The following is a 21065-nucleotide window of genomic DNA, read 5'->3' on the forward strand; positions in this document are numbered from 1 at the left end:
AAAATATAGCTTTTAGAGCTATTAAATGCTTTGGCCATCATAGGCCTATTAAAATTGTGAACAATTATGATTTGTTACATTTCTCTAGAAAGGGGCATTTTGCACCAAAACACTTTTAAGGGCTTTGGGTACATATAAACCATTGAATACGGAAACAAAATAGAACACAACAGTGAAATGTTAATATTATTCAGCCAAAGAACAATTTAAAGCAATATCATAAGATAAACATATCAGTTGGCATGTATTTAGACAGATGAAAGTCAATTTTGTAATGTTTCACATTCCCTGAGATGCCACTGATGCAAAATTTGCAGGCTATGAAGACTTATCCGGGGTGGTATCAGGTTTTGTCCAACAGAAGTAATTGCACTGAGTAGTTTCAAGGAAAGTAGTTTAAAGTTGTGTCTACAAGAAATAAATTATATTTTCTTGATACTTGATTATTTGAGTTATAATAACACTATGCATTCATGTTTAGATGCAAAATGTAACTGATATTCATCATACCAGAATATTTTCATGTTTGTACTGGGGCGAGAGTTCTGTCACACAAGAATATCCAGCCAACACTGCTTCTATGGTCAGAAACTGACCACTGATTTAAAGAACTGAAGAACAGAAGGGCTTTAGCCTCTAAATGTACTAAATATAAGGCCCTATGATTAATACATATTTCCAATTAAACAGGTTGTAAGTAAAATTCATTAAAAAATACTGATCTTGAAGCCAATTTCAATAAGGCACTTTGATCATCTTGGGAGAGAAAGACAAACCTTTCTTGGCTGCTTAATATAACCTTAAGTACTTCATAAGTACTTGGAAATTCAGGGCAATGATCAAACTTTTGAGCATTTGGTTATCAGCCAGTCGACTGTAGTGTGGATCTGGCTAGCCATGCCCTGGGGAGCATGGTCCTCTTTACAATGCGTGCTGACATAACCGGCCATATTACATTGCACACACCCCCTTTTGTCATTTCCCTGTCTCCATTCCACAGATGGCCTACACGTTTTTCTTTTTCTGTCACTGTCCTGGTGAAATAAATTTTTTATTACTATGCATGCTACTTACGACAGCTCCGTAACCCTTAAGAACTCATTGAAGTCTTCATGACCTTTCAACATGGATACCAAGATGATATATGTGTTTCTGTTGTCATAGTCATGTTTTAATAAGTAAACCCAAGTTGTAAAAGAGGGCATCTTAAACGTGACTGGGAGTCATACAGGATATGCATAAATTTACACAACCACATCCAATCAATACTGCTGTATTGTGAAACAGACAGGCAACACGTCAGTATACAATAGGCTTACATATTTGTGCAGAGAGAATTTTACATACCTGGCTATTCAGGAAAGTCAGTCTCTAATGGAAGCAGTGGTTAGCCTACCTGACTGGTGTGTGAAGGAGGAGTTAAGAAAATAAACTTACTTCCTCGTTTTGACTTGGAGTAGTCAACAACGCGCGCCATCGATGAGTGAATAATTCATTAAGGTAATATATAAGTTGATGTACCTCTTCGAAATGATCTTGCTTCAAATTATATCTTGTGAAGATCTCCAATATAAGCATGGTTGAATTACACAGGGCTGTTTTTCTTTATACGCTACTAACGGCACATCTAAGCCTATAGTCCTGATCATATGACTTAATGTAACTGGCTTTATTGCTCTTTTCTATTCTCATTATTCTGGATTTTATTGTAGTATATTCTGTGTAACTATTGTGTTCAATAGCAAATGCGATCGCAATGAGTAGCCTAACAGGCAAACTAACGCTACCACTTTAAGAGGTCACGCTTTTAGACCCGGAAATCGTCATGCACTGTTTTAGGGTTCGTTCAAGCAGCGCAGATTTCTTTATTTTATTTTACTTCTAGCGTGAATTTTAGGATAGCACCTAAAAGTGCTACACAAATAACGCTTAATATTGTTATTAGTATTAGGTGCCGATCTATAAATGATTAATTGTAGGAAATAAATACTGTGACTATGTACTATTCTCCTACTTCATTTTACGTATAATACATTTTTGGACTATGTAATGATTTGCGCAGACTTCTTTTCTCGAACACATTTTTGTGTCATCAGTTCACTGATACGGGTTTCGGATACATTGGATGTGAGCTATAGTTACTTCGTAATATTACATATCTAAGGACTTTCACTTGGTCTTTACGCTTTTCGTTCTTTCTGTTGTCTCTTTAACAATGAACAGGACACAGCTGAAGAGATCAAGAATTTTAAGAATGGCGCTGACTGATACAGACGCAATGGACCAAGATATAAAAGGAGAGCCGTTTATCCTACGCGCTATAAAGATTGCGCTGGTAGTGGCGCTCTACTGGTTTGTTTCAATTACCATGGTGTTTATCAATAATTATCTGCTGGACAGCAAGGAGCTAGATGCCCCACTTTTTGTAACATTCTTCCAGTGTGTCATAAGCGTCTGTCTCTGTTGGCTTATGAACATTTTCTCGAAATTGTGGCCAGGCTACGTGGATTTCCCGTCCATAAAACTGGATCTAAAAGTTTCCCGAGAGATTCTACCGCTGTCTGTCGTATTTATTGCAATGATCACGTTTAACAACCTGTGCCTGAAGAACGTGGGAGTCGCCTTCTACACAGTTGGACGCTCACTTAGCACGGTTTTTAACGTTTTATTGTCTTACGTTATTCTCAAGCAGACTACTTCTCTTTACGCACTCTTGTGTTGTGGAGTCATTTTAGGTAAGTTATATTACTTTCTAAGTATGTGATCTGTAGAATACCCACTTAACCCTCCCTCGGGGACATTAATCTTCATGTTGTAGAATGACTCCTAAACTCAAGTTCATATATCACATGAGGACCACTACTTCCTGACAGCTGATATGAATAGGCCTACATCTTAAAGTCCAACACTCTATTGTTTTACTCTGATTTGAGATGATCAGTGTACCCTTAACTTAGTACTGACAATTTTTTTTTTCTGCAAGCAGCAACCCAACAATAACTTTGATACCCAGCAATACAATGCAAAATGTATTTTGCAAGGATTGTTATTTAAAATAATGTTATCCTTGCAACATGCTTTCTCTGGCATTGACCATGTCCACAAAACTTAGAAGCAATTTATATATGTCATGGGAAAATGTCAGGCCAGTAGTATTTTTAGCACCACCAGCTAAATGTTATGAATATCGTCTCTAACTTCTACTGGAGTTTTAGGTCTTGATGTCTTATGATGAAATGTCACATTCTGTCCAAGGTATAACTTGCTGTCAGGTTAAGCGCAAAGGGGGAGGGAGCACAACAAAACTGTTCAAGTTTGTCACATGCATAGTCATACATGGTATTTCATTGCCTGATATGCTTTTTATAACTGCTCTGTCCATGGGTGAGGAGAGATACAGGGAAATGGAATGTGGTTTAATGAATAAATAAATATTCAATGAATGAATGTTTACAGTTCTCCTTAGAAAGATATTTTTACTCTTTGCATTTGCCTTCCATTCCTGCAGATGAACATAGTGTGCCTCTAAGATCTTCGGTGTCCAGTGGAGCTCAGTTTATGATTTACTAGTATTACCAAAGTTGTCATTACTTTGCTTTTAAACGATGAGGTAGGCTGTTTATCAATAAACACTTCATATTTAAATACAGAGGATGAATGTATGGACTTATACTATATATTTCCAGCATTTCTTTATAATCAGCTCCCATGGGTTTATCAGTCATTGCTTTTGTTAGCTAGTTCACTTTGTTAGCTGCAAAGGTGTTTGTTGCAGTTGGCCATCCTTGCATATATTTCTCTGAAAATGCTTCACAGTAATATATGTAAGTGGTGAAGATCTATGATTCATTATGTAATGTCTGTCATTCAAACAGTCCAATGCATTATACAAATTTTTGTCCTGAGCCAGGATGAACGTCACTTAATATGCATCCAACTTCATCCCCTTTGCATGTATTCTCTCTGTTTTCTCTCATGTAATTCTCTCCATTTTGGAAAGACACTTCTAGTGTTAACTTTCTTTAGTTCATTTTTCGTCATGATGGATTTTTGGCAGCACAGCGTGCTTTAATCCACACCTGGTGGTGCACAATGTTTACCGAATTTTTCTATGTTTTCTTTGCCAAACAGACAGAGATGGGGTGGAGTAATGGGGTGATACGGAGTGTCTCATGAAGTGACTAACAGGAGGTCAATGTAAACACAGATAAGACTCAAGTTAGGAAAGCAGTTTTTCAAACAGGTTTTCTCAGGGACCTAATACACAGTGTGCTGATGCCATTGTTAAAATATTTTTAAAATCATGTCCTATATACTTCACAGTTTACTTGAATTAAAAAAAGGGGTTGACTAATGCAATTTGACACATCAGTGAAAAAGGCAGAGATGTCACGCTTTGCAAGTTGTTTGGAGCATATTGGTGTGATCTGACATCAGATTCAGACAGCAAAGAAGGAGTTGAGAGACCTACCGATGTATTCTTGGTATTCTTAGACTTGGCTAATGCATTTGGCTCTGTACCTCATGATCTCTTAGGGAAAACATTTGAGTTTTTCCAGGTACCACATAGGATTACAGTTGAGGTTTATTTTGAAGATATTCAGTTTTATTTTAATACAGAGGTGTATATTACATCCTGGCAGCAATTAGTATGAAAATAGGCATAATGGCAAGTTGAATTTTTGACCATCAGCTTTTATGATGGAGATGATCATTAGGGCTTCTAAATGGGCTTTAGGTGAAGAGAGGCTGCAGGATGGTACCTGGCTCCCTCCAATCAGGAGATTCATGGTAGACATAATGGCATGGGCAACTTACTGTGCCATGTAGCTGGCAGATCATAGAGAAGTTAAATGATTATCTTAGGTGGGCAAGGATAAAGGTTAAACCCAGTAAGTCTAGAAGTGTATTAGTTGTGAAAGGAACGCTTGTGTAGGAAGGTTTTTTGATGGAGGGAGAATTGATTAGCTTTCATACTATAAAAAACATTTAAGGGTTTAGGCAGAAGGTATGGTGCAGCATTGAATGGTAAAGAGCAAGTTTTGGGGCTGAAGGAGATGTTGAAGGCTGTTAATAGCATTAATATGTAATTTTTGCCAGGCATATTGAAGTTGTTGTCTACGGTTTTGCTTGCTGCCTGGTATAAGGTGGCTACTGACAGTTTATGAGGATGGTATATAAGGATGGTGTATAAGGCTATAGGGAAATGACTAGATGAGCCATGCTGTTGAAGTAGAGTGGCATGGCATGGGATGGGAGAGGGATACTGGAGTGGCTGCTGGCAAGCTTAGTTAAAGAATATAAATGTGCTAATGCAAGTCACATGGTGATTTTGTTAGGGTCTAAGGATGTGGTGATAATGTGGCTTCACTAGTCACAAAAGTGGGGGGGGGGGAAGAGAGGGCATTGAAGGCTAAGAGCATTGGAGCATAGGGACATGATAGAGTAGATACAACGGCAGCTCGGGTCAGGTGATTCGTGGAAAGCATTTAATTAGGCCACATTGCCAGAGTGGTGATTGATTATTAGTTTATATTCATGAGCAGCAGGAGGAAACATGGCATGCAGCAGAAACCTGAGCAACTGCTCAGGTGCGAGAATTTAGAAAAGCAGAGAAGGAGGAAGGAGGAACTTCATCATTTCATTAGCATAACTGTAAGCCGGTCTGCTTCTTCTTCTCCAGGAGGTTTCTGGCTTGGAGTGGATCAGGAGGGTGAAGCAGGCTCCCTCTCCTGGTCTGGAGTCATTTTCGGTGTTATTGCCAGTGCCTGCGTCTCCCTGAATGCCATCTACACTAAGAAGGTGATGCCAGTGGTGGATGGCAGCATTTGGAAGCTCTCTTACTACAACAACCTGAACGCCTGTGTCCTATTTATACCACTCCTCGTCCTTTTCGGAGAGCTGGGCCATGTTGCTGGGTTCTCCCGTCTGGGGGATTTGCATTTCTGGGGCATGATGGTCATAGGTGGCATGTTTGGCTTTGCTATTGGCTATGTAACAGGTCTCCAGATCAAGTACACCAGTCCGTTGACACACAATGTGTCGGGCACAGCCAAAGCCTGTGCTCAGACTGTGCTGGCTGTTGCATATTATGCCACTAGCAAGAGCCTGCTGTGGTGGACTAGCAACCTGATGGTCCTCGGTGGGTCATTTGCCTACACTTGGGTCAAAGGCCTGGAGATGAAGAAGACACAGATTCCTGAGGACTCATCATCAACAGAAGAGAAGCAAAGTAGAGAAGACTCAGGGGTATGAAGAAGAAATGTTTCAAACTGAGATCGGATATAAATGCCTATGTTACTGGGATGATGTTCTGAAATTAACTTTATTACTGGGAATATTGGGGAAGAACATTATGTTTATAATGTTTTTATAATGGTGATTTATGGAAAAAAGTTTATAGTTTATATAGATGTTATACTGCATATTTGTGTGACTTTGTGTACTGTGTGTGTGTATGTTTATTTGTACCATAATTTAAAGATGATGAAATGCATCTTACTTATGTGAACACTTTTAAACATGCCTTCAGGAATATATTTTCTTAACAGATTTAAATGTCCTTTTCAGATTTTACATGGAAGAACAACTGAGCAGAAAAGCTTAATGTGCTTATATTGTCCTTCTAAAGAATGGTAATGTGCACATGCTAGACAGTGAATTGAGAAGCAAACAACTGTAATCTGGAGTTTAGGGCCATAACTACCAGATGCTTAAGTGTTTACCTGTGAACAATATAGAGGAGCAGGCCTTCCTTTAAGTAAATCAGCTTGAAGTAATTAAAAGCTTAAATAAGTAGGAGGCACATCGTATAGACAGCACCTATGACCGTGGGACACTGTTTTTAAGTACTTTCATATGATCATCTTATTTATGAGGCCTTGTCCCTCATTGTAAGTGTTAGATTATTCACTAATATATCAGACTGGCCTCGAGCGGTGGTAGATTTATGATGGGCCAGTACAATTACACTTCTCAGTCTGAAGTGGTGAAGGAAAATGCAATAATTCCAGCCGTGAGTTTGAACTCTCCACATGGCTGACCTTCTTTATTAGGGTTGTGTTGCCTTTTCCAAGATTATTAGATTTTTGTAGTACCAGTTCTGCAACTGAAGTAGTGTCTACACTACACATGAATGTCAGGTTTCAGTTTGTAGTAGAAGTATGATTGATTTGTGTTTTATGCTCTGTAAGGTGAAGATTTTTTTACTTGAGTTTTTTTTCCTTTTGTGTGTTGTGGGGTTGTGTTCTTTGTGCAGGTAGTCTTTCTAGTTCGTGTGAGAGTGTGCAAAAAGTCTCTCTGGAGTCTTTATGGCCAGTAGCAGAATTATGGGACACAAAGTGAATGTTCTTCAACAGGGCAATTTGAAGCTCACAACCTTTGTCATGTTAGCATTGTCACAGTAACTAAAGTTTGAGCATTATATTAATCAAAAGGGAACAGTGAACAACAAACAACCTGAAATGTAGTTTTGATTAATCTCCATGGCTTCCCCACTGGCACCCATTCATCAGACTGTTAAAGGACAAATAGCCCACTCTCACCATGTGGGTGGGTCTAAGGAGACATATTACCAGTGGTACCAATCAACATAATGCGTTTTAAAGTTCTCTACTGGTATTTCTTCACTGTTCATCAAACTGCTCCTGCTTGTCATCATATTGATTAGTACTACTAATGTAGTGTTGTTCACATCTGCATATCTACAACTACATTAATTTTATCATAATTTAAATTATACTGCCCTTTAACTGAATTTTGTGTGGGGTTTTTTTGTTGTTGTTGTTGCTAAACAAAATTACAAATCTTTGACTTTCTTTTGGTACACCTTTAGTGGTTAGGCCCCTTTCCAATGTATGTATACACATGATGTTTAAGAATGTTCATCATTAAAGCATTGTCAGGTCTGGTATTTATAAAGAAACTCAAAAGACTTGGGATCAGCATTGCTGTTCCAATATGCGTCTAAATTAAGCCCAGTTACCAGCAGATATATAAATAATTCATATTTACTGCCACTAGGTGGCAAGCGTGACCTAACCATATAGCTTGAATTGCTTGACAGTGCAGGTTTTTGCAGCGCACTCTGGTTTCGACACCAATCCTACCCAAGAAAACATATTTATTAAAAAACACGTTAAATTTGATATTGTTTATTCTTAACTATCTGGGCTATTTCATTATGTTTCTATCTTTTTTTTCAATAAAAGATGAGCTCTCTTGTCCGCTGTGCTAATTTATTTGGCATTATATTGTCTCTGTATCTGTTCACAAAGTGTCAAAGTGTAAGGACAAAGTGTCATTATTCCAAAAAGAAATTACATTCTCAAAAGTATATAGGACAAATGTGACAGTTTTAAATTTATAGTTTTTTTTATTGTATGCCTCAAGGGTCTAAGTGCCAGAACACAGAACCACAAGTAAAATGCATTTCTGTTCCACTGTTTTCCCCTAAGAGTCATTACTGGAGCAAGAGGCCAACCCCTCAGTCAGGTTTACATAGGGTGGAAGTTTGTATGGGGTTTAAATTTATTTTTGCATAGTGGGAATGGGATGGAAGTACTCTAATTTAATTAGACTTTTTTTTTTTTTTTTTTTTTTTTTCATAGTTTGCATAGCCAAATCGTGTCTGTGACACTGAAGCTCTATATGGTGATGTATGTCTATGTCATGTGATCTTCATAGCCCCCTGGTGGCCTGCTAGATACCAGCAATTTAATTTTGATAGAGTCAGGAAATGCTGAGCAATCGTAGACATTAATGCTCCTTCTGTTTAAACAGCATTTCTGCCTGATTCTTCTAACCATGTCCTGCAGTCTACAGGCTTACTCGCTTGTTAGTTTTCCTAGCTGACAAAAACTATCCATTGTAGGTGTAGTAGAACTCCCAGGTTCTTCATGTGGAGACCCACAAGCCTGAAGACTCAAAGATGCTACAAATCTCAAGATGAAGATTTTCTTTCAATGCCATTTCCAGCACATGTTATTTGACACTCACTTTAACCTGTGGCTTCCTTTTAATATTCTCACTCATAAGATACCTTACCATCAAATCTTTTGACTAATGCTGTTGATATGATATAACTGCACTGATTTATTTTCATGAAATGGTTTTTGGCTTCTCTTCTACTGTATATTCTTGACAGTTAAATATTTCTTAATTTGGGTTTAATTTTGTAGTACACCAGTATTTGACATTATAATACAAATGTTTCCTATACATTGATAACTTAATTAAAATATCTTTATAATCACTTTTATCATCAATGGTGAACTAAACCCCTGTAAATAGCCCACTGATGGAAATGTAAGTAATTGTTTAAAACCCATGTGGAAGAAAATAATTGGGATGTGTGTGTGTGTGTGTGTGTGTGTGTGTGTGTGTGTTTAAAATAAGACTCTAAATGTACACCCCCAGTCTGATGGGTAGTTTTGCAAATTAGCACTTATTAAAGTCAAATTGCAGTCATAACCATTGCAGACGTACCTGGTGGTTTGGTTCCAGAGACAGCTGCCCCACTAATACCACTCTGCACTTCCTGCTGGGACAGGAAACAAGGACAGAGGGTCATAACATATTTGAGGAGGATTTGTTTGATTATTTACATCTCACAATGATTGGCATTTTCTTCATCATTCTTTTTTTTCAGGTTTTATGCATTTCATATCAATAACTTGGCAAACCCTTTTATGCAGTTTAAGGTTTTAAAAGATGTTCTCCTGACAGTTATCTGGCAAATGTTGGTTAAATATCCAACAAATCCTATTTCTTGAGTGTTTTAATAGCCGTCTATGTGTTTCAAATTCTGTGTTCTCTTCCCTCACTGTCTTGTGAGCCCCAGAATGTACACACACTACACACAGAGATTTTATGCATTTATTAATGAATTTGATCTTCCATGACCATATATAAAGATGCACATAACAGCTTAAAAGAAATCTAATATTAATGGTGTTTAAAAAAGGACTACAGTTGATTATGGTCACAGAACTTGATCCTTTCTTGACAGCAAAGCAATTTATTCAAGGAACTTAGTTAATCAAAACAGGCCATAAACAGGAGAAGCATGACTACAGATTTACTGCATTGTAAGATGCAGTTATGATTAAAGAAATGTGTCAGCATTTACTAAGAAGAACTGGGGGGCCCCAATTTGAAACACCCATCTGTATGGCAAGAAAGCTGCTAATGGAACGCTTTGGGCACTTTATTAATTAGCTGCCTGAGGGCCACTGTTAGCAGGCCCTGAATGGAAATTTAGATTTAAGTGTGGTTAACAGAATGGCCAATCCTAATTTATACAAACTACAGCCAAGCCTACAGAAGGACCAGACCTCAGTTTACGTGAGGCAAACACAAAGCCGGCAAAGCTGGTTAAAACCGGTTAAAAACGTGTTGCATTGAATGAAATGTTAGTTGCAAGTGATACTTATTAAGATTATTTTATTTTATTTTATTTTATTTTTTGATGATAACCGTGATTTGCGTAGTTTGTTTCATTTTATTTTACCTGCATATCTGTAGTCTATTTAACAGCCTTAAAAGATAAGGCTAAATGTGTCATATCAGTTTGTATGCATGAATAAGGCGGAGGTTGTTCAACACGTAGTATGCGGAGCAGTACAATAATTATTTTCAGCCGTTGTTAGATTCATGACTATATAGATTGGTCGTGTGTATCATGTGTATCCTTTTGCTTGACTGCACAGCTCCTGGCTTGAAACGTAAAGCGTCGCGAGCGACATACCTGCCCCTCCCATCGGCTTGAATCTTATCACAGCATCGCGCTACCACTTTCTTGCCCTGGAACCTCTTCTGTAGCAAATGAATGAAAAAGGAAGGTATGGCGGATCGAGAAAAGCGAAAACCTCTACCGTCTCCACCACCTTCCCGAGGATTGCGGGTTGAGTCTCCCATCACTTGCAAGTAAGTGTTTGCGCTGAAAATAGCTGTGTTTGTTTACAGTAATCTGTTAGTGGCTGTGGTGTATTGGAACAGAGGTCTCGAGCCTGTCATCAGCTGCCGCCGCTATCTGACATGCTTCCAATGCAACGGAGATGATGAAGATGCTTGTTGATGGCTCGCAGGTTATAACGATTTATACTTGATAATATCAGCGGTTAGAAAATGCAGGGTAATATCCTGGGGGAATTAGGTTGTTTGTCAGCTTCGCAAAATATAGTCCATATGGGCGTGCCTTTTCTGTGGGGACTGCACCGTCGGGGACTAAAAAATAACTTTGAAAGCGCTTTAAAAATGGATATTAGTCTTAGAGATTTTATTGATAATTAAATGGATAACTACAAAGAAAATGTTATAAGTGAAACACAATTGAATGACTAGTAAGAATATTGGGCTACCACCAAAACTATTTTAAAGTCAACCTGAATTGTTATTGTCAAAAATATAATCGCCTGGAATATTGGGAGGCCCGGGTAGACTGCGCAGTAATTGCGCTGCTCTGAGTAAACGTAAACCTTTATAGTGTTTGTTAGTTTGTTTGTTTTGCTATAAATCAATAATATCAAAATCAAACCGAATGTCAGATTATCGTTTAAACCCTATTCGGATTGGATTAGTTTTTCAGGGAGGTGTTTGTAATGGAACATTTTACACGTCTCCTCAGTGATGAAACTCATGCATCCGGACGGCATCAGTATTACTACAAGATGCCCCAGTGTTGTATTTTCTTAGGATACTTTAACTTATTATTTATTCTCTCTATTATCCTTAAGGCTGTTGTCTATTTTATTACGTTAGCAGTTTACATTCATATAAGTTTAACATCATTTAACATTAGACATTTAATTAACTTACAGTTATACAACGAGTAAGTAATCATTTGTACCTGTAGCTGCGATTATAATTGCCCCTTCTCACTTATCTCATTGATCTTAGTTTCTTTTTACTCTGGATAATGCTCTCCCAGGTATCGTATGGAGTGGAACATTTACCATCCAGATCAAATAAATGGCTGAGTGACTCTTCAAAAGCATTAATTTCTTCGTTACCCAATTCGGTACGGACTATGGGGTTCCCCGCGCTAGGAGACTAAATACGGCTACTATCAGCTGTCAAAAATATTTTTTTCCCCCAACTTGAAGCGATATCTGTCTGGAAAATCACTGAGATTTGTATCCGGAAGTGACTAAAATTATCCGGCGAGCGCTGAGTTAGGTGGAAAACAGTATGAAATTCGGCAAACATGGCATAAATAAAATAATACCAAATAAAATCTCAGAACCAGTAAAAGAAAGAAGTGACCCCATGGCCCGATGTAAATTTAATCCTGTCCGAATAGGGTTAGGCTATGCATAATTGCCTCCCACCACACCCCCCAAGTCTTCTGTCCTGCAAATGCACAGACCTGTACAGTATAAATCCTGATAATACTGTAGCTAACACAACCTAATAGTGTGGATCACTGCATAAAAAAAGAAACCAACATACTAAAAAATTATATTAATATCCCCTGCTGTCTAAATCTGCAGTCTTGCTGCAATAATACGCTAAAGTCCTTGTTTCAGTGTACTACATGCCATGGCCAGCACCCAAACCTAAACCTCAGCTCAGCTTCCTTTATATGGATTTCTCAGCAGTCAGACAGGCTGAAAAAGGCTGGTTGCTCACACAGGAACAAAAATAATTCCATTCCACTGCATGCACTGCTTATAATAACCAGGACACATACAATACTGCGTATGCATATCTTTACCTTCACATGGGAGCTGCTGTATGAGATCATTTGAAAGCGGCTGTAGTGTTTTGTAGTTTTTCAAAATCTTGCATGCTGATTACGGGGTTTAAAGTCACAAGCAGGGATTTCTGGAGCTGATTTTATTTACAGCATGTATGCTGTTCAGATATAGCATAATGACATCTTTCAGGGCCTAAAACCATGATATTTATATAATTGTCTTTTACTTCTTGCCTTCTGAGAGGGACATGAGCCAGAAAAGGATAGTTCCTTCTTTTTTTACATGCATTCACAATTGTGGCTTTGAAGTAAATGAATGCTATCGAATACATTTTACAATAGATTTTCAGTATTTGGCTTATACTGTCATTCAGAGTCACACACACACACACAGAGACATACATACACACACACACACACACACACACACACACACACACACACACACACACACACACACACACACACATATATATATATATATATATATATATATATATATAAAATCTCAGTATGACAGTGTGTGTGTGCTCACTCGACATCAAACACATGACCTTAGCTTTGCTAGCACCTGGCTAAACCTGATTTAAGAGGGGAGTTTTATATATATATATATATATATATATATATATATATATATATATATATATATATATATATATATATATATATATATATATTTCCTTTTTTAAAACCACGTGCTTCATTAAAACCTGCTTATTTAAAAACAAAAATCACCTAAAATCAGCAAAGCTCTAATCCTTAAGCATGTGTGTGCACTGAGCCATATGGAAAGCAGCAGTCTGTGTGGCCTCTGCTGGGCTTGTATGAAATTGGCTCCTGTCATCAGTATTGGGTGAGATCCTGTGGAGTTATCCTGCATACACCAGCTACATTCTGTGTGGAGTAACAAAGAACAGTACTCTGGCTTTAGCTCAGAAACACTCTGACAACAGTCTGTATGTGTCAATGTTGCTTTTAAGCATCTCACTTCTTTGTAAGTTAATCTAATGTACGAAAATCTCTGTTTCCTCTGTCAGGTCATGGTAATTCCTTTGTAATTCCTCTGTAATGACAAACATGACAGTGTCGTGATTTATTTTAGGAAATGAGATCAATGCTTCATTCTTAGTTACATGGATGCTGCTCTTGAAAATTGATTTATAGGCCTGTAGTCACTATCTTCACTTAAAATCCATCTAGTGAATGATTAATGCAGAACTTTCTTCCTGTCGTGTGTATGTGTGTGTCTCTGTGTGTCTATGTGTTTAAGTGTACTTATGTGTTAGATGCTCTTAGTTAATTTTGCTCCATGTTGTCCCACTGACTGGGTTTATGTTAGATCTGAATATGGAAACATTCATCAGTGCATGTGCTTTGAAAGTTGAAATATGCAGACAGTATTTCCCTGTTGGGCGTATACATTATATGATCGGCACAAATAAGCAGGGTGACAAGTGCTTGGTACATATAACCCCATATATATACATATACAGTATATCCATCATTTCAAAGATTTTAATAAAGTGAATTATTTAGACTTGGTTATGTTACATGGCTGGAGAAAAGCAGGTAAGGAGTGAGGCGCAAATGTGTGTAAGCATGGTTTTACCAAAAGGTAACGAGCACGGTTTCACCACTAGTTCAGCAATACAAAAGGCAATGGTCAAACGAATGAGAAAATGAAAGTAGCAGTCCTTAGCAGCTTGATGAGGCATCTGATGAGGCAGCACAGCATTATTCCGCTAATGCGCAGCATCAGAAATGGGGACCTGTGAACTTAAATAGGGAAAGGCAAACAAGTGACAGGTGAAGGGAACCTATTAAGTGATCGGTGTGTGTGACTGGTGGATGAATGTAAACTGGTCTGGTTAGTACTGGTGCATATTTGTTTCCTTAAAAACCCAATTAATATCTGATTTTTTTTTAAAGGTCCTGCACTTTTTAAAAAAAGTCTTTTTTCTCCTTTTTCAAAATGCTATATTAGCAGGAAATTTGTAATTATAGTCATACTGCTTTAGTCCAACATCTACTGGGCACTGCAGATTGCATAAAATAACCTCTAAAATTTAAATTATTTAATACTGTCTCCTAACTATTGTTTAGGAATTACACTTTTTTTAGTGTTATCTTTGACATTATCGATAACATTAATTGACTATAGTGAATAATAAGCTACCTTACATATTCATGAACTGTAAAATCAACTGACCCTTCCACTTCACTCACTCTGGACGGCTCTACTTGAGTAACAGAGATGTACACAAAAATGCTAATTTTTTGGATGCAAGTGAGAGAAAAGTTACTCTTTACAATTTATTCCAGACAAGACCAAATCAATATGGCTCAAATTTCATTCTGGGGTTGAAGTGACATCAAATAAAAGAGTTTGTAGCAGGCAGTTATTCACCCCCAACGTCGAAAGGGAGAGGAGGACTGGAGTCAATGTCTGCCTTGTCTAGTGGACCTGCAGCAAAGGGCTTTAGAGCAGATACATGAAAGGCAGTGGACACCCCATGAATTTATTAATCTGCTCCTTGGTGGTGTATGGGGCAACATAGCTGGGGCTAATCTTACCACTGAGGCATGCCCTGCCATCCTTGGTGTCCACACATACTCAGCCTCCCAGTTGGTAAATGGGGGGGGCCTCTCCTCTTTGTCGATTGATCTTCCTCTTGTAGGATGCAATAGCGTATTCCAGGCAGTGATGGGTCTCCTCCCAGACCCATGCGTGAACCATTCCTGTATAGAAGGGTTACCTGAGGTCGGCGGCTTCCAAAGATATAGAGGAGGTTGATACCCCAATAAACTTTGAAATGGCATGTGTCCTGTGGAGCCATGACAGATGGAGTTCTGGGCATATTGGGTCCATGCTAGATAGATACTCCAGCTGTTGGGGTACTCATGGCAGTGCAGCCTCAGGTACTTGCTCAGCTCTTGATTTACTTGTTCCACTTGGCCATTGGCATGTGGGTGGTAACCCACAAGTTAAGCTCACCCAGATGTTTAACCTCCTCCATACTCTGGAGCTGAAGTAAACACCTGTGTCTGATACAATGTCCTCAGGTAACACATACTGGTGAAAGACATGTTGGTAAAGAAGCATAGCAGTTTCCCAGGCTGTAGAGAGAGCTGAGAAGGAAATGAAATGCACCATTTTGGAAAACCTATCGATGATGGATATAACAGTGGTATTTCCCTCCTATTCTAGGAGATCTGTAATGTAATCTGGTGTAGGCAATGGCAGCAGTGTTCCTGCAGGCGATGTATGTGGTATCTCAGTGGTTAAGGTACTTAAGGTACTTGCCTAGTAATCAGAAGATTGCCAGTTCAAGCCCCACCACAGCCAGGTTGCTACTGTTGGGCCCCTGAGCAAGATCCTTAACCCTCAATTGCTCAAGTTGTGTTCAGTCAGAATTGTAAGTTGCTTTGGATAAAAGCGTCAGCTAAATGCCATAAATGTAAAGTGTGCATGATGCTACATATTTGACCATGCATGGATGGCCACCAGTAGTGTCCACCTGCACAGTTGTCCTGTGCAGGTGGAGCCCAGGTGTCCTGTTCCTAAGGAGGTATGAGCCCAAATAATGAGTGAGGAGCAGCACTACCCTGCAATAAACAGCCTGTTGGGAGGACCACAAGGATGTGAGTTAGCCTGAGATATTACCTGGTTGAAGTAAGCAAGAGGAAGGCAAGATGGGCTCCTTGCTAGTAGGTAATGCCTCAGCATTGAACTGGTGTGAGAGAGCATCAACCCTAATGTTCTTGGATCTGGGTTGATAAATGATGGTCAAGTTGAACATAGAGAAGAACACTGACCAGTGGGCCTGTCTGGAGTTGAGGCATTTTGCAGTCTAAAGGTACTGGAGGTTTTTGTGGTCCATTATCACCACAAATGGATGTGGCGCACCCTCTCGCCACTGCCTCCATTCCTCCAAGGCCAGCTTGATTGCCAGGAGCTGCTTGTTGACACTGTAATTCCTCTCGGCAGGTGACAGCTCCCTGGAAAAGGATGCAACAGGCTTTAATTTTGGGTTGGTTCCAGAGAGTTGGGAAGGCACTGCTTCTTTTCCTGCATCCAAGGCATCCATATAAAAAACAAACTCAGGATGCAGCAAGACAGGTGCTGTAGGCTAGTGAATGCCTCCTGTAACCCAGGGAAAGCCTCTTCTGCAGCTGAGGTCCACTTAAGCTCATTCTGCTTGGCCTTTAAGAGATCAGTGAAGGCCTTAGCCTTAGAACTGAAGGACCTGATGAAGCGCCTGTAAAAATGTGCAAACCCCAAGAATCACTGAAGGTCACAGCAACTTTGGAGCCAGGGCTGCTGGATTATGGCCACCACCTTGGTGCTCTGCATACACATGCAGGGGTCTTTCATGAAGTAGCCTAGGAAACTAACCTCGCACAAATGGAATTCACACTTCTCCAATTTGCCATTAAACTGAAGAAGTGCATGCAGGACCTTTACTGTTTGTCTGTGTTACCTCATCGTGGGATGGACTGCTGTGCAGTAACCATGGCTGGTTATATACTGGTGATGGTTATATACAGGTGATATATCATCGGTGATATATCATCAGTAATATATCATCAGTGAGGTACGCTTTTGTGAAGGAGAAAGGTGACCAAGGGAATGGCGTTTCTCTTGAAGAAGGTGATCTAGGGGAATAGCTTGCTCGACTGTCTTATTGAGAGTCCTGGCTTCTTCCCTGCATGCTAGTTCCACTTGGATGTCGCTTTTAAGATCCTCCAGGAATACGTCCACCAGTGCTTCCACATTCTTGTTGCAGGCAACAGCCAACGTGCAGAACTCGTGGGAATACTCTGTCATGGTGCGGGAGCCCTGCTTTAGATGTAGCAAGGCTCTACTGCATGCCCTGCCCTGTTTATGGTGAAGAAAAACAGCCCTCAGCTGTTAGATGAACTTGGGGTAGGCATATCGCAGAGGAGAGTCACTGATGATGATTGAGACACCCCAAGCTTCAGGCTTTCCTGTCAGTCAGTTGATAATAAATGATACCTTAGTGTGGTCAGGCATGTGGGCCTGATAGGCTAAATATAGTGAACTATAAATACCTCACATTTTTCCGGATCACTGTTGTAAACCTCCGGAGTAGCAATATGGTAGAAATGGTTCCCACTAGTGGAAGAGGAAGCACTGTTACCAGTGGCACTAGCTGAGCTCACGGAGAGAGGCTCCACGCAGCTGTCCACCCTGTCCATCCTGGCATGAAGTCCATAAGCATTTGCTGTTGTACCTCTAACTGCTCTAACCCAGGAAGCAGAAGCCCCAAGGGCACAGTGGCATGCCTACCATTTCTCTCACTGGTCCTCCATCCAGCCCTCGCCTCCATCCCCTCTGGAGTCCATTCCACGAAGCAGCACAGTATACAAGGAAAGGAGTAAAAACAGAGACTAGGAATAGCAATAACATGAGGCTTGGATTACACACAGGGGCTAGGAATCACAATGACCAGAAAACACACAGGGAACAAGACAGGTTTTAATTACATGTACTAATAAGAATTAACAAGACACGGGTGCTACAAATGATGGGCAAAGATAAATGAAACAGGGAAGAAAAACAAATACACGAGACATGGTAACCGTGACCATGTAGATGCTAGGAGAGGCCAAAAGTGACAATCAATATGTAAGAAATGCACAGTTGATACTGCTCTAAATACGTTCTTAAAATGAAAACTGTGGTGTCCTCTAATTTAACCAAAGAATTTGATTAGCCTCTATTTTTAATCGTGGAACGGATTCCATTGTTGACCAAGACCTCTAACAGCAATTCACCTCTTCAAGTTCAGACAAGTACAGCCATGTTTATGTGATCAGATTTCCAGCCTGTTCCATACTGACTAACTGGGCGGTCATGTTTGACACTGAGGCTGTCAATCAATCCACTGGGGTCATCAGGGTATGAGACAAAAGTCACAAGGGAACATGTAAGTCAGCATGAACACACATTGGTCATATTTTGATGAATGAGTTTGCCAAGAGCCACACTGACATGGGATATGGCAAATGTCCCACAGAAAAGGCAGCAGGATCAACAGTGATAAATATCATTTTGTTCTCTCAGCTAGAACCTGCTGCCTCCTATCCCAGTGTCTTTATTTTAAGCTTTCCCAAACTCTGTACAAATTCTGTGCACCTAGTTATTTTTCTTCAGAACCCAGCTTGCTTAGTTTCCTCTCAGAGACTTTGAGTGGACACCTCTCGTTATTAGCTTTGTAACTGCCTATTTGCATCCCATCCCTCTGAAACCACTGCTGGTAGAACATAACAGTCCAGGATACCTGTCAGTTATCTGATAAGTCTGCTGGCACTGTATATATTGATGAGAGACATAATGCTTTCATGGCCTCAAACATGGGTCAGTGTGCAATTTTTCCCTTTAGAAGTCTAGCACACTTTTATTTTCTCTGCAGTTATTTACTACTACTTGTGCACCACCCAGGTTCCTCCAACCTCTTCTATCAGAATGAAAACTCTCTGCTGTGTCTCTTTGTTTTTGATCCTCATCCAAATTTACTTATAGATTTCCAATATATTGTTGTTGTTTAGGAGAAATAATACACTAGGTTAAAAGTAACAAATATAGCAACAAATAAATATGTGGAACATAATCTATACTCTTATAATCTTGGTGCATCACCTATCAATAACTCTGTCCTATTCACCATGAATTTGATTTGCTCTAAATTATCTGAAATTATTACCTAATGTTTATTAAACTTCTTACAGGCATTACAATTTCCATGTTAAAAAAATTGAAGGCTAATCTGACATTTGAGAATTATATTGAGATTTTTTCAAAGACAGTGTTGTTTGTAATGACAGCGTGGACACAGTAGTTCTTAATGAGGCTGGGATTTGCTTTTTTGCTGATGCTGAACATTTCCTTTGGGAATCTTCTCTTTTCTCAGGCTGCAGCACAAAACAACAAGCCACTCACTCTCCAGCTATTACTTCTCATCTTCATTCAGTCAGCAGTTAGCATCCGTTATTTCACCCATCCATAATCACAGTCTCCCTTAATTTAAACCATTTGACAGGAACATGGGCAGAGAGGGGGAGGGCCCAGCAGGGCTAGCACGAGGTAATTATAGTCCAGATATTGTCCAATTTTGTTTTTTTACTAATCTTTGTAGCAGGCTATGGGTGGGCTTCTCCTCCCAATCTTCCTGAAGAGTTTGTTCATGGTAAATATTTTGGTGAAATTGAAGGAGAGATTAGAAGGGTTACTTGTTGAGGTTGCACAGATGAAAGCGAATTGCCAACTGGGATCATGTTATTTATTTATCTAGGAATGTAAAGGATATTGGAAGTACTTTCCTATGGCATTTCTAAATTGAAATTCAGTATTGGTGGGACAGATTTTCATTCGCAGAGCACGTCAACATCTGACTCATGTTTCGTTTTAATGTTCTAGCTGGATAAGGTGTAATTGAGATCTTTATTCTCTCTTCCCCTTATACTCTTTTATTTCCTGTAAGAATATCTGCAATGTAGATTCAAGTATTTCTACATTATAAACTCTGTATTAGTCTAATGCAGCTGTAGTTCAACACAGAGGAGTGTTTGCACCAGGGCCTTATGATTACATAGAGTTGATTTGGTGAGTCTGATCAGCTGGGCCATAATGGAAGGACTTACATGGCTCTCTAAAATTAATTAACAAACCTAATATAAGAATGACCATCTTTTGTTTCTCTTTCTACATATGACTCATCACCTGAAGTACTGTGGAAGTGCATTGAATGGAAAAGAGAACTGCTAGGCAAAACAAACTGGATGCATCCTAGTGACAAGAAAGGAAACATTCTGTTATTCTTTAGTATATAACCAATTTATAGTTTTATCTATTGAATTGTTAATCTATAAAATTGTCTGCACTCCTCTGTGCCTTTGATCTATAGTTGCTGTTGTTTTATGTAGAAATGTTTTCCGCATGGCAACAGTATGTGGCTGTGTTCTGATTGGCTGCTCTTTCTTAAATGGGAAGTATTCTGTGGATGAATATCAGAGAGTTGTGAAAGAGTGGTCTCAGCCACGAAAGGCTGTATGGGACTGTGTATTATTGAAGCTATTCTGCTTTGTGGGCTGGGTTCAAGGATTAAGGGACAAGCGGAACCACAGAAGAATTTATATTTTCATTTATTTATTATAAATATAATCTTTGAGCAAACACTTTGTATAATTAGAAATTCCTTTGAAACAAACCACTGAACAAAGCAGAATGCTGTAAAAATAGATGGTGATATGTTATGGATTATAAATGCATGTGATCCATTGTAAATTATTTACATTGGATCAGGACTGTTTATACTAATATACAACCATATAGATTAGTTGG

The 21065-nt window shown here is 39.1% G+C and overlaps 1 protein-coding gene and 1 long non-coding RNA gene across 5 annotated transcripts; one reads left to right on the top strand and one right to left on the bottom strand.

Annotated features, from left to right (window-relative positions):
* The first annotated feature begins 1363 nt into the window (after nucleotides 1–1363).
* slc35c1 (solute carrier family 35 member C1) lies at nucleotides 1364–8223 on the top strand. 3 transcript variants are annotated; one of them, XM_027023918.3, is made up of 3 exons: nucleotides 1364–1500; nucleotides 2224–2735; nucleotides 5684–8223. In XM_027023918.3, the coding sequence occupies exons 2-3, from the start codon at nucleotides 2255–2257 to the stop codon at nucleotides 6253–6255; spliced, it is 1053 nt and encodes a 350-aa protein (XP_026879719.2). In that variant the 5' UTR covers nucleotides 1364–1500; nucleotides 2224–2254; the 3' UTR covers nucleotides 6256–8223. The 3 variants fall into 3 exon arrangements, with proteins under 3 accessions (XP_026879719.2, XP_026879718.2, XP_026879717.2); XM_027023917.3 differs by lacking the exon at nucleotides 1364–1500 and adding an exon at nucleotides 1897–2127; XM_027023916.3 differs by lacking the exon at nucleotides 1364–1500 and having other exon boundaries at nucleotides 2134–2735.
* Nucleotides 6026–10921, bottom strand: LOC145656931 (uncharacterized). 2 transcript variants are annotated; one of them, XR_014122571.1, is made up of 3 exons: nucleotides 10748–10921; nucleotides 9487–9538; nucleotides 6026–6174 (listed from the first exon to the last, which is right to left on the bottom strand). It is a non-coding gene; the product is annotated as an uncharacterized LOC145656931 (long non-coding RNA). The 2 variants fall into 2 exon arrangements; XR_014122570.1 differs by having other exon boundaries at nucleotides 9487–9541.
* Nucleotides 10922–21065: the final 10144 nt, after the last annotated feature.

The sequence above is a fragment of the Electrophorus electricus genome, chromosome 3 (genome assembly GCF_041902795.1).
Source record: "Electrophorus electricus isolate QZ-2024a chromosome 3, ASM4190279v1, whole genome shotgun sequence".
Taxonomy (NCBI): Eukaryota; Metazoa; Chordata; class Actinopteri; order Gymnotiformes; family Gymnotidae; genus Electrophorus; species Electrophorus electricus.

Excerpts from the sequence above, each read along its gene's own strand:
- slc35c1 (XM_027023916.3), top strand. The coding sequence starts at position 2,216 with ATGAACAGGACACAGCTGAAGAGATCAAGAATTTTAAGAATGGCGCTG. Across the intron at positions 2,736-5,683 it reads GTGTTGTGGAGTCATTTTAG|GAGGTTTCTGGCTTGGAGTG; the intron begins GTAAGTTATATT and ends CTTCTTCTCCAG.